This window comes from Heliconius melpomene, chromosome 11 (assembly GCF_056956725.1).
Source record: "Heliconius melpomene rosina isolate 202511_hmr_F chromosome 11, ASM5695672v1, whole genome shotgun sequence".
Taxonomy (NCBI): domain Eukaryota; kingdom Metazoa; phylum Arthropoda; class Insecta; order Lepidoptera; family Nymphalidae; genus Heliconius; species Heliconius melpomene.
In genome coordinates, this window is record NC_140399.1 from 4105851 (window position 1) to 4123716 (window position 17866).

At 34.8% G+C, this 17866-nt stretch overlaps 2 protein-coding genes across 3 annotated transcripts; both read left to right on the forward strand.

The window, feature by feature from the left end:
• Positions 1-125: 125 nt before the first annotated feature.
• On the forward strand, positions 126-17834 carry Ccdc39 (Coiled-coil domain containing protein 39). 2 transcript variants are annotated; one of them, XR_014878461.1, is made up of 24 exons: positions 126-465; positions 555-663; positions 743-890; positions 1015-1172; positions 1888-2007; positions 2296-2397; positions 2839-3030; positions 3501-3626; positions 9233-9322; positions 9743-9869; positions 10581-10669; positions 11000-11097; positions 11431-11560; positions 11903-12097; positions 12650-12789; positions 13144-13219; positions 13293-13452; positions 13750-13915; positions 14982-15129; positions 15340-15506; positions 15747-15786; positions 16554-16675; positions 17185-17209; positions 17635-17834. XR_014878461.1 is itself a non-coding variant. In XM_085193515.1 (24 exons), the coding sequence occupies exons 1-24, from the start codon at positions 335-337 to the stop codon at positions 17733-17735; spliced, it is 2973 nt and encodes a 990-aa protein (XP_085049641.1). In that variant the 5' UTR covers positions 126-334; the 3' UTR covers positions 17736-17834. The 2 variants fall into 2 exon arrangements, 1 of the variants encoding a protein (XP_085049641.1); XM_085193515.1 differs by having other exon boundaries at positions 15747-15799.
• On the forward strand, positions 4783-8173 carry LOC146534442 (uncharacterized). Its single transcript, XM_085193517.1, has one exon. The coding sequence runs from the start codon at positions 4957-4959 to the stop codon at positions 5797-5799; it is 843 nt and encodes a 280-aa protein (XP_085049643.1). The 5' UTR covers positions 4783-4956; the 3' UTR covers positions 5800-8173.
• Positions 17835-17866: the final 32 nt, after the last annotated feature.

A 17866-nucleotide genomic window follows, 5' to 3' on the forward strand; every position in this document is an offset into this window, starting at 1 on the left:
TTATTCAGACTTGCATAATAATACCGTATTCAAATAATAATTATAATAAATAGGTAAAAACCGAAATTAATCATAGAAATTTTGTGATTGAACAGCACTACTTTAAAATTAAGTCTTGTTAGACTGTGGTTTCATCATTTCATGTTTGTTTTGAATTTTTCAAAATAGGCGCTTTAGTTCCTGATAACATTTCACATTTTGTTCTTCGATATAACACTTTTTGGTTATTGCTTAGTTACATATCAATTATTAGTTTTTTATTATTTTTTGATCTAAGTCAAAGGTTAAAAATAAAAAAGAATCACTAGTTGCTGCTTAGAAGTATTTTTCTACAATGAGTGAGAATAATGAGAAGGTGCCACGATATATGGCTCAATTATTAGAAGAACTTGGTTGGGGCCAGGGAACTAGAATCCCATTAGCAAATTCTGATAACCAAAATTTTGAAACTATTCTCATTGACAGGTAAAATTTATATCATATCTTATTTAAATAAGTAAATATAAATTACACTTATATTCTGTTAAACCTCACATAAACTTAAAACATTTTAGGCAAAATGAAATACAGCGCTTGAAGGAAGCTCTCATTTTACAAAACCAAAAGCGCGATGATCTTAACAAATATAAGGATTTTGTCCAAACAGAATATCAAGAGAACACTGTAAGCTATTAGATATATATGTAAAATACATTTCATTAAATATAGGAAACAATTAAAATTGTATGCATATATTTTCTAGCGTTTACTATTTGCCCATAAACAACAATTAGAACAAGAAGTTAAACTTCAACAATTATCCTTCAATGAATCTGAGAGATTGGAGAGAGATGTATTTGATTGTAACAAACAGAACAATTTAATATCTTCTCGTATAGAAAAAGTTCAGAGTAAGTTTGAAATAACTGTATCACTTATCTCTCATAATTATACCATATTATGTTGTACATGATAGAAAATAGAAATTCTAAATTCTAATTATTAAGAAATTTGCAAAGCATCATAATGTTTCAGATAAAATTGCTAGATTATTGAAAAAGGCTGATACACTGAAGAGTGAGGTTTGTGGGGAGCGTGGAGCCCTGCAAGAATGGAGAGCTGCTCTTGAGAGAAGTGCAGGCGACATAACAGCCATTGAACAGTTTACTAAACTAGATCATTCTAAAGCCAAAGTTTGTTTATTTTTGTTTCACTTGAAATATTTTTTTTCTCTCATTACCTAAATGTCCATTTTCTAAACATTTTTGTAAAGATAACTTAGTGTCAAGACACTCCATTTTCTGCTTCCTGTCAGAATCCAAGATAAGCCTTTTTGAGTGACGATTCTGAATGCATATTACATTATGGATAGGCATCCATCCTCATCGAGAGCATCCATTCCTCTGCTCTGATAAGACTATCAGAGCAGAGGAATAAAAAAATCATATCTGTAGTGTGGTTTAAATCCAGATCCACCGCAATTATTATTAATCAATGATTTTATTTTCTTGTCTATATGTGAATAATAATTCAGTTTTCAATTTAGCTTAAATCAATAAACAAAAAAAATAATATGATAGTAATAAAAAGACTACTTGTAACTGATATTCCTAGACATCACATTAGTTCCGGCCATTTCTAAATTTAATGTAAAGATAAAGATAACATTTTCCTATAACTAGGTAGGATTATATGTTATGTCAATAGTAGCCAACAGTATGCAACACATTTGCTAAAAGTAAAGAACTGATTGTAAATTAATCACAAACAAAATGTCAATAGTGATATCATTAATATTAATGATAAGAAAACCAAATAATGATAACTGTATTTTTAATAAGCTTTACTTTATTAAAAAAAACTTTTCTTAATTTAATTGTGTGAAATATAACTTAACTATTTTAACAGGGTCTAGAAACAAAACGGCAGAAATTAAAACTGGAACATGATCAAATGTTAGAGAGGCTTAATCAATTGGTTTCCAATCTTAGTGCTGAAGAGAGAGCCTGCGAAAGAATATCTGTACAGGTAAAACACATATAATTATGTACATATTTGATATGCAATAAAAATTGAACTTAGACTTTTTAATATATGTATTTTTTATGATTTATATATTAACCTACTTTTTAATAAATGCATAATATTATTTTAAACCTTTTCCTTTTACTTGAATATACTATACCAATAGGTCTCTGTTTTCCCCCATTTTTGCGATATATTTTGTTGTGTGGTGGCATTCTAGGCTGCCACTTGTTTTACCAGAATGCATACCCGTGGAAATACACATAATTATTTTATAATATTATTATTCAGGTTATGGAAGGAATGGAGCAGCGGAAACAAATGATGATTATGTGGACAAGTGCTGTAGAAAATTTAAGGCAGCGCGACACTGATATTCGTAATATCAGAGAGGTGCTTTAAACCTTTTTTTCACTGCTGAGTATGATGTTAATATTATATTATAGAATAGAAAGATGTTAATATTGCTTTTAACATCTTTCTCTAGTATTAGGACCTATGGACCTATCTATGGACCCCTAGAGGGCCTGTATGAAGAGGTTATTGACAGTGGACGAGGCAAAAGAGATCGTTTGGCGGATTCGAAAGCGTGAAGCAAAAAATTATAAACCCCAAACGAAAGTGTACATTTTTACTATTACTATTTTTTTTAGCTTAACGCTGTATCCCGCATGCAGTAGGGTAGGTAGAGGGAACCTAGTGTTAAGATTCTGTTTCCCACTCTTCGCTGAATTTTTGAGGCCTTACTTTTTGGGTGGCGGAACTCAATGCCACGCTTATGCGACTGTATCATGACGGCCTCCAAAAGATTATTAAAAATAAAATACATTCTAGGACTACGCAGTACTAGAGAACGAAGCCAACCAGCTGGCGGAACAGTGTCGCGAGCAACAAAGCTTCTGTGAGCAGCAGCGAGGCAACAACGCGGATGCGCAGCGCGAGTCGTTGCTCCTGGCACAGCGTTTAGCGCAGATCCGCCTGGAGCAACAGCGCCTGGGTGAACAGAACGTCGGCTTGGACAGTGAGGTTTGTGCTCTAGAATATGTTTAGGTGGTTGGTTTATTATTATTTGATAAAAGTTAATGGTCTCTTTCAGTTTAAAAGTTTGAATTCTTTAATTGAGAGATGTGATTGTGATTTGGACACTTGGACCAATTTCAACTTTCATGTCCTTAACTTTAGTAGTTGTCGTAGTATGAGGCCATTCTTGACGTAGAAGCATAAGCGTGAAACTGTAAATGCGACAGGTTGTGGGTTCGATTCCCATTTGAGTAAAGAAAATTCGCTCTGGTAACGAGGTAAAGCGCGGCGTTGTTACAAATCAACACCCAATGCCTCCAGAATTTCTTAATGGGAACGAAGCGAGCGTGCCCATTTGTTAGCGTGCTTCATTGTATTTTTTTAACTATTCAATAGTATGTACTACCATTGTTGTTTTTTTAACTCTTCATTGTATTTTGCAAACCTTATATGTCTTATTCTTTATTTTATAAAAGGTTCAGAGCTTACAACGCGAACTGAGCAATATCCGTATTTCATTGGAAAAACTTCATATGGAAAATCGACAGCTACTTGACAATCAGCATAAGAAAGATGATGCACTGAGTTCACTAAATAATAAAGTAAGACCTTACCTACATATTATATGTGTGTTTATGTTAAGACAACATAGTATTGTATTTACTGTAAGTATATGACGTGAAGTATAGTTTAAAAAAATGTAAAAAAATATTCCTTCATCGATTGCGAAATTGTGGCGGAATAGGACAACCTATTACTGTAAATGCATGTTTATAGATTCGATTCCATATTTGGAATCGAATCCATAAACATGAATTGTAAACATAAACATGAAGCGGGAATGAATTATTTACATAACCGTGCTTTGTACGCGATATAGGGAGTGGAATGTAAAGTTGTACCACTTAATTTGCAGTGCCTCCAATTCAGATAGAAAGTTGAGGAGAGAGTGTCTAATCACCATGACTTTTCCGATATTATTAGAAAATATACCATTTGTGTTGTGTAACTTTTATATACAGAGTGGAAGAGACAGCGCTTCTTTTACTGAAACTGCATATAGGGTAAAATATTTCAAACCCAGAATTTAAAAAAATAATCAAGGTACCTCAACGGTTTGGACGTAGGATTTTTTTTACATTTCACGATTTTTATCCATACCGGTATTTCGTGTCACGCACACATACGTATGCGACGTTGCCGCTTTGACAGGTAAGTGTGTGCGTGCCTATGTTATACTTTACAAATGGCGTTTTATTTTAAAACGATAATTTTATTATTTATTTTGTTTGAGAAAAAAACTTTTTCATTTTTGAGAATTATTTTTTTTCCGAATTATATTAGGCTTTTATAGAGTAGTTAAGCGGAGAGGGCGCTACCGTGCAACTAGTGACATCGTCTCAATGTTATCTTGCAAATTAAAAATAGTATTAACTAATAGAACGTAATAAAGACTGTGTGTTATTGTGAATAAAAGTGAGAAACGCCAGGATTAGTGTTTGTGAATCGGAAATCCATGAACTGTAAGAGAAAACTTGCAAAATATTTGGGCTTCTACCACATCTGAAAAACAAAGGATTACAAAAATCTGAGGATTAAATAGCATTAACACTGGTAACAGAAGGTCAGTAATAATACACTTAAGGTGTAATAACCAGTGGTAAACAATTATTTACTGAAAAGATAAAATATACATAATATCAAATATTCAAAACGAAGATATCAATAACGGTCAGACCAATCAGCGCCATCTGTGATCAAACAGAAAAAGCTAACTCTAATTAGACTAATTGTTGACCATACAAGTACAGCAACTCGTCACTAGAGGCCGTATTTAAATTTTTTGTTCACCAAAAACCCATTAATCCATATTAAGCGTCGAAGTAATACGGATATCGATACAAGAGGGCACCACTTGAATCAATTAGAGCCATGGAAGATATCATGAATGCACTACTTAATATACAAAAAGAACTAAATCAACAAAAAATTGAGATAAGAAAAAGCGGTGAAAATGTAACGGAGCAAATATCACTTAATTTAAACAAAATCCTTGATGAGAAATTCGCGATTTGGGAAGAAAAATACCAAGTCTTGAATGCAAGAGTGGAAAACCAAGAAAGAAGAATTCAATTTATAGAAAGACAAGCACGGCAAAGGAATATTGTCTTCTTTGGTATAGAGGAGAAGGAAACATCATATGTCGACTTAGAAAACAACTTAATTAAATTTATAAGCGATCATCTCTCCACAAATTTAGAAAACAGAGACCTTGAAGCGATAAAAAGAGTGGGAAGAAAAGGAGACAAGCCGCGCCCATTGATTGCAACTTTCTCAACTCTCGGCATAAAAATTAATATTTTTAAACAGAAAAGGCTTTTGAAAAATACTTCGTTTTATATAAATGACGACTATCCAAAACATATACTAGAAAAAAGGAGGGAACTAAACAATCAAGCAATTCAAGAACGCGAAAAAGGCAATAGAGCAGTAATAAAATACGATAAATTAATTATACTCAAACCAAACAATAAAAGGTCACGTTCAAATTCAGCTGAACTTATACCTCAAAAATTAAGTGATACCAGTAACAATACAAAACCTTTAAAGAAGAACAAAATACAACAAGGCCATCAGTCTAACGCAGTAGCACGCAGATCAAACAGTATCTCGGAAGGAGCTCTAAAACCAGGAATTCTGAACTTCCTAGTTAACAAAAATGTCAACAATATACACAAACAAGATAACGATAGCCACAATAAACACAACCTATAGCAACCAATGCCCTCCTCACATACGAATACAAAACCTAAAGGAATATATTTAAGAAACAAAAATCATCTTCCAAGACGGCTGGTCACCGAGGAAGATAAAGACCAAAACCCTCCAAATACTCCAAAACAAAAAATGAAAAATCCCAAAAATAAAAATAATTATTTAAAAATTGCAACATACAACGTCAGAACACTCTCTAACACTGAAAAGTACATGGAACTCATGCATGCTATACGGAACGTAAACATAGACATACTTGGCCTAGCGGAAATAAGAAGAACAGGATGCAAAATAGAAGAATACAATACACATGTACTGTGTTATATAGGGGAAACACCGGGTCAATATGGGGTAGGATTTCTCATCAGAAAAGAATATAAGAAAAACATCATTAACTTTTGCGGCCTATCGGAAAGGGTCGCACTCATTCAGCTGAAGTTCGGGGATACAAATCTATCAATTATTCAAGTTCACGCACCGACCGCAGACTCAGATGACGAAGACTTAGAAAAATTCTATCATACGCTACAAGAAGCTCACAGTTTACTAAAAAGTCACGACAACATTATGGTAATAGGTGATTTCAATGCCAAAATAGGAATGCCGAAAAGAAACGAAAGCCTTATCATGGGTAAATTCGGATACGGAAAAAGAAATAAAAGAGGAGAAAGGCTAATACAATATGCTCTTGAATATAAACTATCCATCATGAACACTCATTTTAAAAAGAAAGACAATCGGAAATGGACATGGATTTCGCCAGATGAAAAAACAAAAAATGAACTAGATTTTATTACATCTAATAACCCTCAGAACATTGCAAACATAGAGGTTCTAAGCAATGTAGATTTCCCATCAGACCATAGAATAGTTAGAGCAACATTAAACTTAAAAAGTCCGAAAAAGTGTAGAAGAAACTATCGAAATTCAATGTCGTCACTGAAATCACAAGAAGAAATAAAAGTATACCTACACAAATTAGAATCGAACATTACAGACCTAGCCAACTTCGACGAAAATGACATACAAAAAACCTACAATAAATTCGAACTATACTTAAGAAACAGCTTAAAATCAGATAATGCCGACAAGAAAAACGAACATACTTGCTATTTTTTCAGTGAAACAACTAAAGCTTTGATCCAACGGCGCACTGAACTTATAAAAACTAAAAACAAATCACGCAAGATGAAAAAAGAGTTATCAAACCTTTACAAACAAGCCAACAAGTCAATAAGAAACGATTACAAGCAGCACAGGCAGAGGACAATAGAAAATAGCATAACACGCTATAGAAGCGCAAAAAGAGCCTACAAGCAACTAATTACTCATACAGACTGGATTAAAGGCTTTGAGAACGAACAAAAAGAAACAAGATCAAGAAAAGACTTAATATCCTGCGCCACTAAATTTTACAGAGCTCTATATTCGCATGAGCCACAAAACATAACCACGCTCACAGAGTTACACTCAAATAGCTTACAAAGCAACATCGAAGAAACGACTATTATAACGGAACAAGATGTCTTAGATAACATTAAAAAGTTGAAACGAGAGAAGAGCCCAGGACCCGATGGCTTAAAGAGTGATGTATTAATTGAAGGAGCCAAATTCCTCACCGGACCACTCACTTGCATATTTAACTTGGTACTAAAAACAGGCATGATACCGGAGCAATGGCTGAATTCAGACATAATACTAATATACAAAAAAGGGGACCCTCTGGAAATCACTAACTACCGCCCGATTAGCCTACTATCAAGTGTGTACAAGTTATTTACATCTACAATTCTAAGCAAAATTAGCTCAATAATTGACAGAAAGCAACCAGTAGAACAAGCAGGATTCCGCCCTGGATTCTCGACTATAGATCATATCCATACGCTGGAACAAATAATGGAGAAACACTTAGAATTTAACAAGAATTTGTATATAGGTTTCATCGATTATACAAAAGCCTTTGACAGTCTCTATCATAGCTCTATCTGGGAAGCTTTATACAACTGTAATATAGACCTAAGAATAATAAAAACTATAAAAAACATCTACCTGAATAGCGTGAGCAGAGTTAAACTAGAAACTCGAGGCGAGAAGATCAGAATAGCTCGAGGTGTAAGGCAGGGCGACCCATTATCTCCAAAACTGTTCATAGCTGTTCTGCAGGACGTTTTTTCTAAACTGAACTGGGCATCTGACGGCATCCCTATCAGTAACGAACGCCTTACCCATTTGAGATTTGCTGACGACATCGCAATCTTTGCTGAGACTCCCAGGAAATTAGAAAATATGATATCACAACTAAACAAAGAGAGCAAACTAGTGGGATTGAGTATGAACCTCAGCAAAACAAAAATAATGGCTAATGGATCAAAAAGTAAAATATCGCTAGAAGGGGTCGAACTGGAGTACGTAGAGCAGTATTTATACTTAGGAAAGCAAGTGTCATTTCTTAAAACAAATAACGAAGACGAGGTCAACAGAAGAATCACGTGCACCTGGAACAAGTACTGGGCTCATAAGGAAATACTAAAAGGCAACTATGAATTAAATATGAAAAAAATCATAATGGACACTTGTATTCTCCCCTGCTTGACCTATGGCTCCCAAACGTGGACAGTAACAAACACAATAAAGAATAAGATAAAAACCTGCCAGCGAGCAATGGAAAGAAGCATGTTACACCTAAGAAAAATCCAAAAGGTCAAAAGCGATGAAATAAGAAAAAAGACAAAAGTGACCGATGCACTGTACAAAACACTAAAACTAAAATGGGGCTGGGCTGGCCATGTCGCGAGATCCACTGACCAGCGATGGACTCTCAAAACCACTAAATGGATCGGCCCACAAGGAAAAAGAAAAGTGGGCAGGCCACAAAAACGATGGGCAGATGACATAGTGTCCATTGCAGGGAAAAACTGGATAAGACTAGCACAGGATAGAAAAACATGGAGAAAAATGGAGGAGGCCTATACTCACCAAGAGGTTCCTATAATTTAAGCTTATATATAATTAAAATAAATAAAATTAAAAAATAAATAAATAAATAATAATTAAAAAAAAAAAAAAAAATTAAAAAAAAAAAAAAATACATGTATATATATAAAGAAAAAGAAAAAAGAAACTAATAAATAAATAAATAAATAATAATAACATGTGAAAATTGTATTTCCAATTTAATATGTATGTAGTAAATTTTACTGTAAATTTTATTTATTTTTGTAAGATGTTTATTTTTGTGAAATGTGTAGAATTTTATGTTTATAGGAAAATAAAAGGCTTTATTATTATTATTATTATATTAGAGTAGTTAAAACTGTTTCATTTAAAGTGGCGCTGACAATTCCACCCTGTATATTGCTAATAAGCTTTTAAAATTGTTTTATAATCATAGTTTGTTTCTAACAAAAAAATATGCTTTTTATATATGTTTCAGATCAAAGAATTGAAAGAGAAACTATTGGACTCCACTGACAAGTCGAAATGTTCAGAAAAACGAGCCAAGGAGCTGGAAGATATGTTGAATGTAAGATGTTTCTTTTATAGTTTGAACTTTAGTACTTTTTGAAAATAAAAATTTTGAGAAAGACACTCTTGACTAAAGACAAAGCGCTGTAAGTAGCAACACGAATGTCTCTAAATTGGGCGTAAAGTGAAGACTCTCTACCCTCCCTCCCATTTTTACGGGAATAACCGGGACGATCTTTTTTATATATAATCCGTTTGTTTTTGTTCGTCTAATTGTTAACGAAGCCGTCTGGCATGACAGCGCGGCGTTGAGTTCCGCCGCTCATAGCACAATGTGTCTTAAATTGGGCGAACTTGAAGCTGTTTATCTTATTTATATTATTTTTATTTATTATATTTATTTATTATTGTTTAAACTGTGTATAATACTTCTAATGCTATCACAAAAAAAAACGTTAATATATAAAATATATTTCAGGAAGAGGAACGTTGCGCTAACCAGCTGATGTTGAACCAGCAGCGAGCCATGCATTGCTCGTTCGTAGAGCAACAGAAGCTACTGGGTCTTAAAAATGAAGAGAAGCTGTTCCACATGCAGCTTAAATGTACTTTCTTTATTATTTAGTATATTAAGCTAGATATAAATCGTATATATGTAACTGCCAGTCGTGGCGCAGGGGCACAGGCGTGTGAGTTTCATTCGTGGTAATGAGCTCGACTCCCTCTCAAGGAAATGAAATATGGAATATTGTTTTTTCTCCGATCTAATGTCGAGGGAAAACGAGGCTCTGATTTCCGTGAATGAATGATGATTTGAAGCGTCTTAATACTAGGTTCTCTCTTCCTACGCTGCAATACTTCTTTCCTTTAAATCCTATGAAAAAAAAATAAGATTTATTATGTATATAAGGATCCAAATATAGTCAATCAAATATTAGTATTATCATGCTATATTTTGTTTTTATACTACTAAAGAAATATTCAGTTTTACAATTTACTAGCTTTTACCTGCGGCTTCGCCCTTGCTATAATATAGCCTTCCTTCAAAAGGCGGCATTGAGTTTTTGCCACTCAACTCGCAATGCCTCCAGAATTCGACGGAAAATAGGGAACAGGGAAAGTTTTATGATTATACCCTGATGTGTACAGGATACAACGTGACAATATAGCCTTCCTCGATAAGAAGGTTATGGACAATAACTCTTCAGCTTTATAAAATATTATTATTGATTAAATAGTATAAATATTGTTGATAACATAATTTACATAAATATTATGGTGTAGGGAAAAATAGTAAACACTTATATGAATTGCAGCGTCTAAAGCAAGTATGAGCAAATTGGACACCAAACAAGAGGGACTCGAAAGAAGTCTACAAAGTCAAAAGGAATCGTTGTATGCAATTGTATGTAACTATTTGCAGCACATCTGTGAATATGCATTTATTGTACAATATCAGCACCAATGCTTCTTTATGTAGATTTTGATAAATAGTACATTTTTGTAAAATACTTGTTGTATGTAAATGTAAAATATTATGTTTATTTTCATTTTATGTGATTTGGCAGACAAAGCACGACGAGTAAATGGGATGAGGGAGGAAATTTAAAAAACGGAGTGTTTTAGCACTACGTTCCCTCTGCATACTCTCTCTATACAAATAAAAAAATATATATCAAAATAATTGAATGTTACATTTGTACTAATATTTGGCATATTTTTTGTTTTATTTCAGTGCTATCAAGTAGAGACGATTGGAGCTCGTGTCGCTCACATGGAAGGTGCGCAAGCAGAACGCGAATGTTCCGCGGAGTTAGCTGCAAGAGAAGAAAGGTAAAATGTTATATATTATAAGCTTAATTTTTAAATAAATATGTAATATTAATAATTTATTTATATTAATTATTAATTTTATCTGAAGACTCAGGTAATTTTATTCCAGCCTAGCTAAACTAGCTAGCTCTTAACTCCTATTTATATTCACCCTGAATAATAGTTTGAATTTATTTTTGCAATTTTACGATCATTTCCTTATAATTAGGTGTCGCGTTTACTGCCCAACTAACAACCATCCATAATACAAATAAAGAGGTGTAGTATTCATCCAAAGAACCCTATCATTTCAATGTCTTAACGGTCGATAAATAAAAGCAAAATATTTTCTAGATTAAAGGACGTGCTCGCGCGCCACGCGGCCCGTGCGGCTCTCCTCGAGCGACACTCCAGCAAGCTGCACGACGACATGCGTCGACTCACGCGCGACCTCGAGGTGCTCGGCGACGAACATACTAGATTGGTATACTCTTTCATATTTTCTTTGATACTTCGAAATCTATGCAAATGATTGATATGACTTTTAAAGAACAATATCCTGTTAATAATACTTGTCGTTTATTACGCATTCGTTTTTAAACTTTTTTGTTCTTTTAATGCGATAGTGATTTATATGTCAGCATCATATATTCAAAGCTATAATGCTATATCTGGGCACACACATTTTTATAATTAAATTGCATTATTATTTCCCATTTTTTTTATTACAATTAGTCTTTTATTTATCAATTGTATGAACCAACGTCGCGCGATATAAAAATAAATATTCATAAGACTCGATTTACATCGAAATTTACATCCACAGCAAAGTCGTCTAAAATCATCGATGTTGAACGTGGAGGGCGGCGACAAGGAGCTGCGTGCACTGCGCGACGCGTGGCGCCGCTGTCGCGTGGACGAGGCGCTGCTGCGACTGCGCGTAGCGCACGCGTCCCGCGCGCTCGCCGGCCTCGGTGGGGCCGCGTACACGCTGCGCGAGCAAAGGCTGCATCTTGATGCGGTTGGGTTCTTTTCTTTATTTTGTGATTTTGTGGTATGTGAAACCTAATGTCAAAGTGAGATACAATGAAAATTTTGTGCTATAATTACTTTTTTTACTCATTTTTCTTATATTTACTTTTCTCTTTTATTTTATCCCTTTTTTTTGGTAATATTGTTTTAGTAAAAATTCGTTTTGTACTATAATATTTTTAAATATAAACATTTCCTCGAATTGATATGGAACTTACAACCTTCATGCTTTGTGCTGTATGGACAGATGTTTTATATTATATAAAATGTAAATCAATTATTTTAATCACTTTAGTTTATATTTTATAAGTTAATAGAATAAGTAATTATTTTTTAAGTGAAACATATTTTTTTCTTACGACACATTTTTGTTTCTAAATAACACAAAAATGAGTATACAGATCATATATTTACAAAATTTATTTAATAACAACATTATGATAATATGAAAAGGACATTACATTGTTATTTACCTTTATATTTAACACCTATATTTAATTAACATTGTGCAGTAACCTAAATGGATTAAAACATGACACAGGCGATGAACGAGCGTCTAGTGGAGATCAGCGCTCGGCGTGACATGTTCGGCGTACAGCGCCGCGCGCTGCTGGAGCAATGCGGCAAGTTGCGCGGTGACATACGCGAGCGCGAGCAGCGCGTGCACCAGCTCGTCAAGAGGTAACCCAATGCTATGCATCTATGTGTGCCTGGTACTTTAGAGTATGGTTAACGATTCGTGGCCGCCCTTAACTTGGTGTTCTGAACATTGGTTGTGGGTTCGATTTTTAATTGGGGGAATGAATTATTATTTATTAATATTTTCTTTTCTTTTCTCTGGTACCAAGACAAACCGCGACGTTGAATTCTACCACTTAAGATGAATTCCTCGATCATTCGGTGGAAATTGAGGAATGGAGTGTCTTAATTTATACCTTACGATGTGTGGAATGGAAGTGTGAAGCTTCCATTCTAATATTCAACGTCTAAGTTTACGCTCTAATCCGGTGGTATAATATATTTTCTAATTTACAGATACGACATTTTCATATCATCTCTAGGCAAAGATGAAGCAGGACAGCAACTGTCAGTGACTTTTTTTAAAATAAAGGTAGAAAATTTAATTGTAAAAAGCTGAAATAAAAGTTCAAAGGATATAGACCTTACATCCATGACTCCTCCAGTTTGCAGCGGAGCGCGCAGAGTTGCGAGAGCGCGGCGCGTCGCTGGACGCCGACATCGGGCGCCGCGAGCGCGACATCTCGGCACTGGAGGCCACGCTGCGGGTGCTGCACCACGCGCACGCGCACTTCTTGCACCACATCGCTCCGCTGCAGCCCGACGGTGGGTGACCGAATATAACCTAAACCAATGTTAAGAAAAAAAACATCGTTTCTGATAGCATCGACACATTGATACTACGAAAATGTCATCGGACTATCCTGCATGTATTTAAATTAAAAAAAACCGGCCAAGTGGAAGTCGTGCTCGCCCGCCGACGGTTTCGTACAAAAAGATTTAACCACAAAGAATCCTATGATTTTTTTATTCCCTTTATAGCGTCGAAATACATCGAAATACAAATATTACTCAATGTATAGCAAATATTTTTTTTAACTTACTAACTTATATTTTTCGCAGCTCCTGAAATAGCTGAGATAGATGATCTAAATCGTCAATACTATAAGAAACGGGACGAATGGAAAGCCCTAAGTGCTAAAATAGCTGAAATTGAAGAAGCCGTTAATAATTACAGCTCGAAACTTACAACTCTAAATGATAAATACAAACAACTGAATGTCAGGGAGTAAGTATTTCATTATTATCAGTATTAGTTTAATGTAATGAATCTTTGTGATAACTTATAATATCTATTATTTAAAAAATTCCCACTTATAAGGCTTAGCGCGCACTGGTAACTTTTGTCACGGTGACAATAAATTTTTTGTCACTGACATGTCACCATACTTTTCGCCACTGCGCGCACTTGCGATGACAGTGACGAAATTTTTTACATTTGATAAAATGGATCTCGAAGAGATGGTTGTCTGTGCACTTATATTAAAAAAAGCAAATGTAGAAAATATTGGCTTTCAACTTTTCATTTGTCTTAGAGCAATGGCCTCAACTCAATTTCGTCAATCAGTATTGTCATTGTCTATTTCATCTTCATGAAAACACACGTTTGGCTTGGTGATGAACTTGACGCCATTCTTGAAATAAAAATACGGTGCTGCAATGCAACACGCTGCTGTTTCATGTTTATGCGGAAGACGACTAGTATGGAAACCGCAAGGGGGAGGTGACATTTAGTTGCTAATGCGCGCACGGGCATACAAATCTATGGACGCGGTGACAGTTGCGTCACCGGCGTGTTGCCGTCCTCCGCGGACAAAAAGTCACCCAATTGTCACGTATCCAAATGCGCGCACCTTCATTAAGTGTAATGTACACGGTGACAGTGACGCAACAGTCACGGTGACAAAAATCACTAGTGCGCGCTATACCTAACAGAATGTCACAATTCACATGACACGACAAGGACCAGATGTCCCTGTTGTGGAAATGAACTGAAATGAACTAGATGCAATATGAAAAGCGTAGTTATTAATTACTGAGTATTGCCTATGTTCATGATGTATGAGTAAAAAAAGTATAAAAAACTATTTTTGTTTTGACAGACTATAATCTTAGTATTTTGAATGACAATGAATTAAAAGAAACCAAATTAAATCAGCTTCACATTGTATCCCGCACAGAGCAGATTAGGCAGAGTGAACCTAATGTTAAGACACTCCGTTCCACACGTTGAATTTCGCCTCTCTCAAGTATTTTCTAGCCGAGTTTATATACGTATACGAATTTGTAATTAGATCAGAATGTGAAAACGACTTGGACACTATAAAAGAAAAAATAGAAAAGCAAGAAAGCAGACTTGAGAAAGCTCATGAAGTGGTGCGAACAAATGCACGTCGCGCTAAGAGACTGATAGATGGTGTACACGAGTGGCGTTTATTCCAGGTTGTCATTTTAATTATTTCAGATTTTTTATACTATATTGAAATTTAATTCTTTACATTATAGTTTAAGTGTCACTTTAGACATTGATCACTCAAGAAGACAAATATCAAAAGTAAGATTTTTTTTTTAAATCAATTCTGCCTGCTGCATCTCCAGCTAAGTTTAGGGAGCCCATCGTGGACCGTACTTTACGTTGTAATGTATTTATAGATTTCGATATGGACACGCAACTATGCGGAGGCGGCGCAAAACGCGCTACAAGCTGTGGCCGAGGCGTGGGGCGCGGGGGGCGCCCGCCTCGCCGCTCTGCTCGCCGCCGCGCAGCTGGAGCGCCTCGTGCCCGCAACCCAACGCCGCCTTGCTGGCCTACTGCGCAGGTACAAATATGTATTATGTTATGCTTATGGTTTTATATTTTCTCTAATGGTTTGTTTATGTTAATGTGAGACTGGATAGTAATTATTATATATATTTTATATTAACTAAAGCTATAATTTATTATTTTTTTACTAAAATTATTATAATATATAGGTATAAAATATCATAATAAATTCGATATACATTATCTTTTTTCATTATCGTCATTAACTTAGTATTAACATTATTTAACTTTTCAGGATTATAGCAGAAACAGCGCCTATTCCAAAAGAATCTGATGTTGGTATTGACGGTTTGTGTATATTGTATAATATTAAAAAAGACATGTAGAGTACTCTGAAGGGGGCGGGGCACGTCGCCTGTCGAGGAATGTCGTGAACTGTGCGAGCCCTGGACTAATTGGACCGTTAATTTTGAAAGTGGTGTAAGTCCATTTTTGAGAAAAATGAGCTATCACGTAATTCATGCTTAATTTAATGTAATTTTTTTATATATAACTAGTCCGTGTTTAATTTCTCAAAAAAAAACTATGTTTTGAACAACTTAAAATCGGTCGGTAAATGAAATTGCATAATCATCGATATACTAACCTTTAATTTTCTCGAAACAAAAGAAAATGGACTTACACCACTCTCAAAATAAACGGTCCAATTATTATTTTTGAGAGCCTGCTTCTTATGTAAATAATCTATAATATCTAGTATATATATGTTTTCAATACAACACTACACTACTACACATAGTGCACGTGTAGAATTTTAATACATAAAAATATTGAAAATAACGACTCTTTAGTCGTAAATTAGATAGAACTACTTTTATAAGTTCCATCTAATTTCACAGCGTGATAACATGTTACCTTGAACGCGAGAAAATCGCCAAACAAATTTAAATAAAACACTCTCTCCCTTTCTTGAATTAGGGCGGAAAGTATGGAACAGAATGTCTTAACACTAGATTCCCCCGTCCGATTCTGCTATACGGGAAAAGTCGTGAATCAACTTTCTTTACACACATAATAACGTAAAAAAACGTTAAATATCCAGAAAGCGTGTTCTCCCCGTCGTCGCTCTCGTCGTTTGGTAGCGGGGTGAGCGTAGCCACCGGCTACACGCGCCGCCTCGCCGCGCTGCGGCACCGCCTCGCGCCGCGCCTGCAGGAACCCGCTGTATAATATAGCTTAATTATTAATATTCATAGGCCTAGGCCAGTCGTGGCGCAGAGTGTGACTGTAAACGCGACTACGTCGCGGATTCGATTCCCACTCGAGGAAATGAAATATTTAAAAAAAAAATTATTTCCATATATTTGCTGTGGTGTCAAGGCAAAGCCCGGCGTGGAGTTCCGCCACTAACACGTAATGCCTCTTTAATTTGGCGGAAAGTGCAGAGCGGAGTGTCTTTAACACTAGGTTCCGTCTGCCTTCCTTGCTGTGTGCGGGATACAGCGTGAAGCTTATTTGATTTTTTTATATAATAATATAGAAGAATCCCGGCTGACTGTAAACATGATGGTTGTGGGTTCGATCTCTACTCGAGAAAATGAAATATTTACTTAAATTTATATTTCCATTTCTTCGCTCTAGTGTCGACGGCTCGATAACGTCGTGATCAAAAATAAATATCCTATAATTTCCATTTATATATTTTTAATTTCAAATACTTTATCTTTTTGCAGTTGGTTGATGATATCCCGGAACAATGTACGTATTTTATAAAATTACTTTGTACATAATACAATTTATATATTATATTAAAAAGAAAAAAGCAATAAAAGTATGTCTGTGTTTTGGACAAATGACTATATTTATAGGTTTTGATGCAATCTGGCCATTAACGCTTTGAATAAAGTTGTAGGTTCGATCAGGCCAGTAATATAGTTTTCTCGCTCTGGTAGACAAACACGGCGTCTCAAAAAAGTAAATAGATTTTTGTATGGGTTTTGTTTGTTACCGATGTGCATGTACAAAGAGATTTAAAAAAAAAATAATAGATTCATATTGTAATAATATTTTTACATTAATATAGAGACATATTTTTTTATTGTTTTATTGAAGTACAGATAGAAAAATATATATATTTTTAGTTGTATTTAGTCATCAGTCTTTTTTTATTATTGTTGTCGTAGCGCGACGTTCAACTGTTTCACTACGTGTAATTTCGCTGGGACTGAACGAGGTACTGTCGGTGACCACACCATCGACTATAACGCGCAAATCGTTAAGATAATTGGTTTTATCTTAAATCTACAATTTTTCATGTTTTGATTAAAATTTTATAAAACTTTTGTAATATTTATTATTGATAATAAAATAGTCTATTTATAAACAGTCTTTTTATTAATATGTATATCATATTAA

Coding starts and splice junctions, on each gene's coding strand:
- Ccdc39 (XM_085193515.1), top strand. CDS start 335: ATGAGTGAGAATAATGAGAAGGTGCCACGATATATGGCTCAATTATTA. Junction 3,627..9,232: donor TGAGTTCACTAAATAATAAA/GTAAGACCTTAC, acceptor TATATGTTTCAG/ATCAAAGAATTGAAAGAGAA. Junction 16,676..17,184: donor CGCGCCTGCAGGAACCCGCT/GTATAATATAGC, acceptor ATCTTTTTGCAG/TTGGTTGATGATATCCCGGA.
- LOC146534442 (XM_085193517.1), top strand. CDS start 4,957: ATGGAAGATATCATGAATGCACTACTTAATATACAAAAAGAACTAAAT.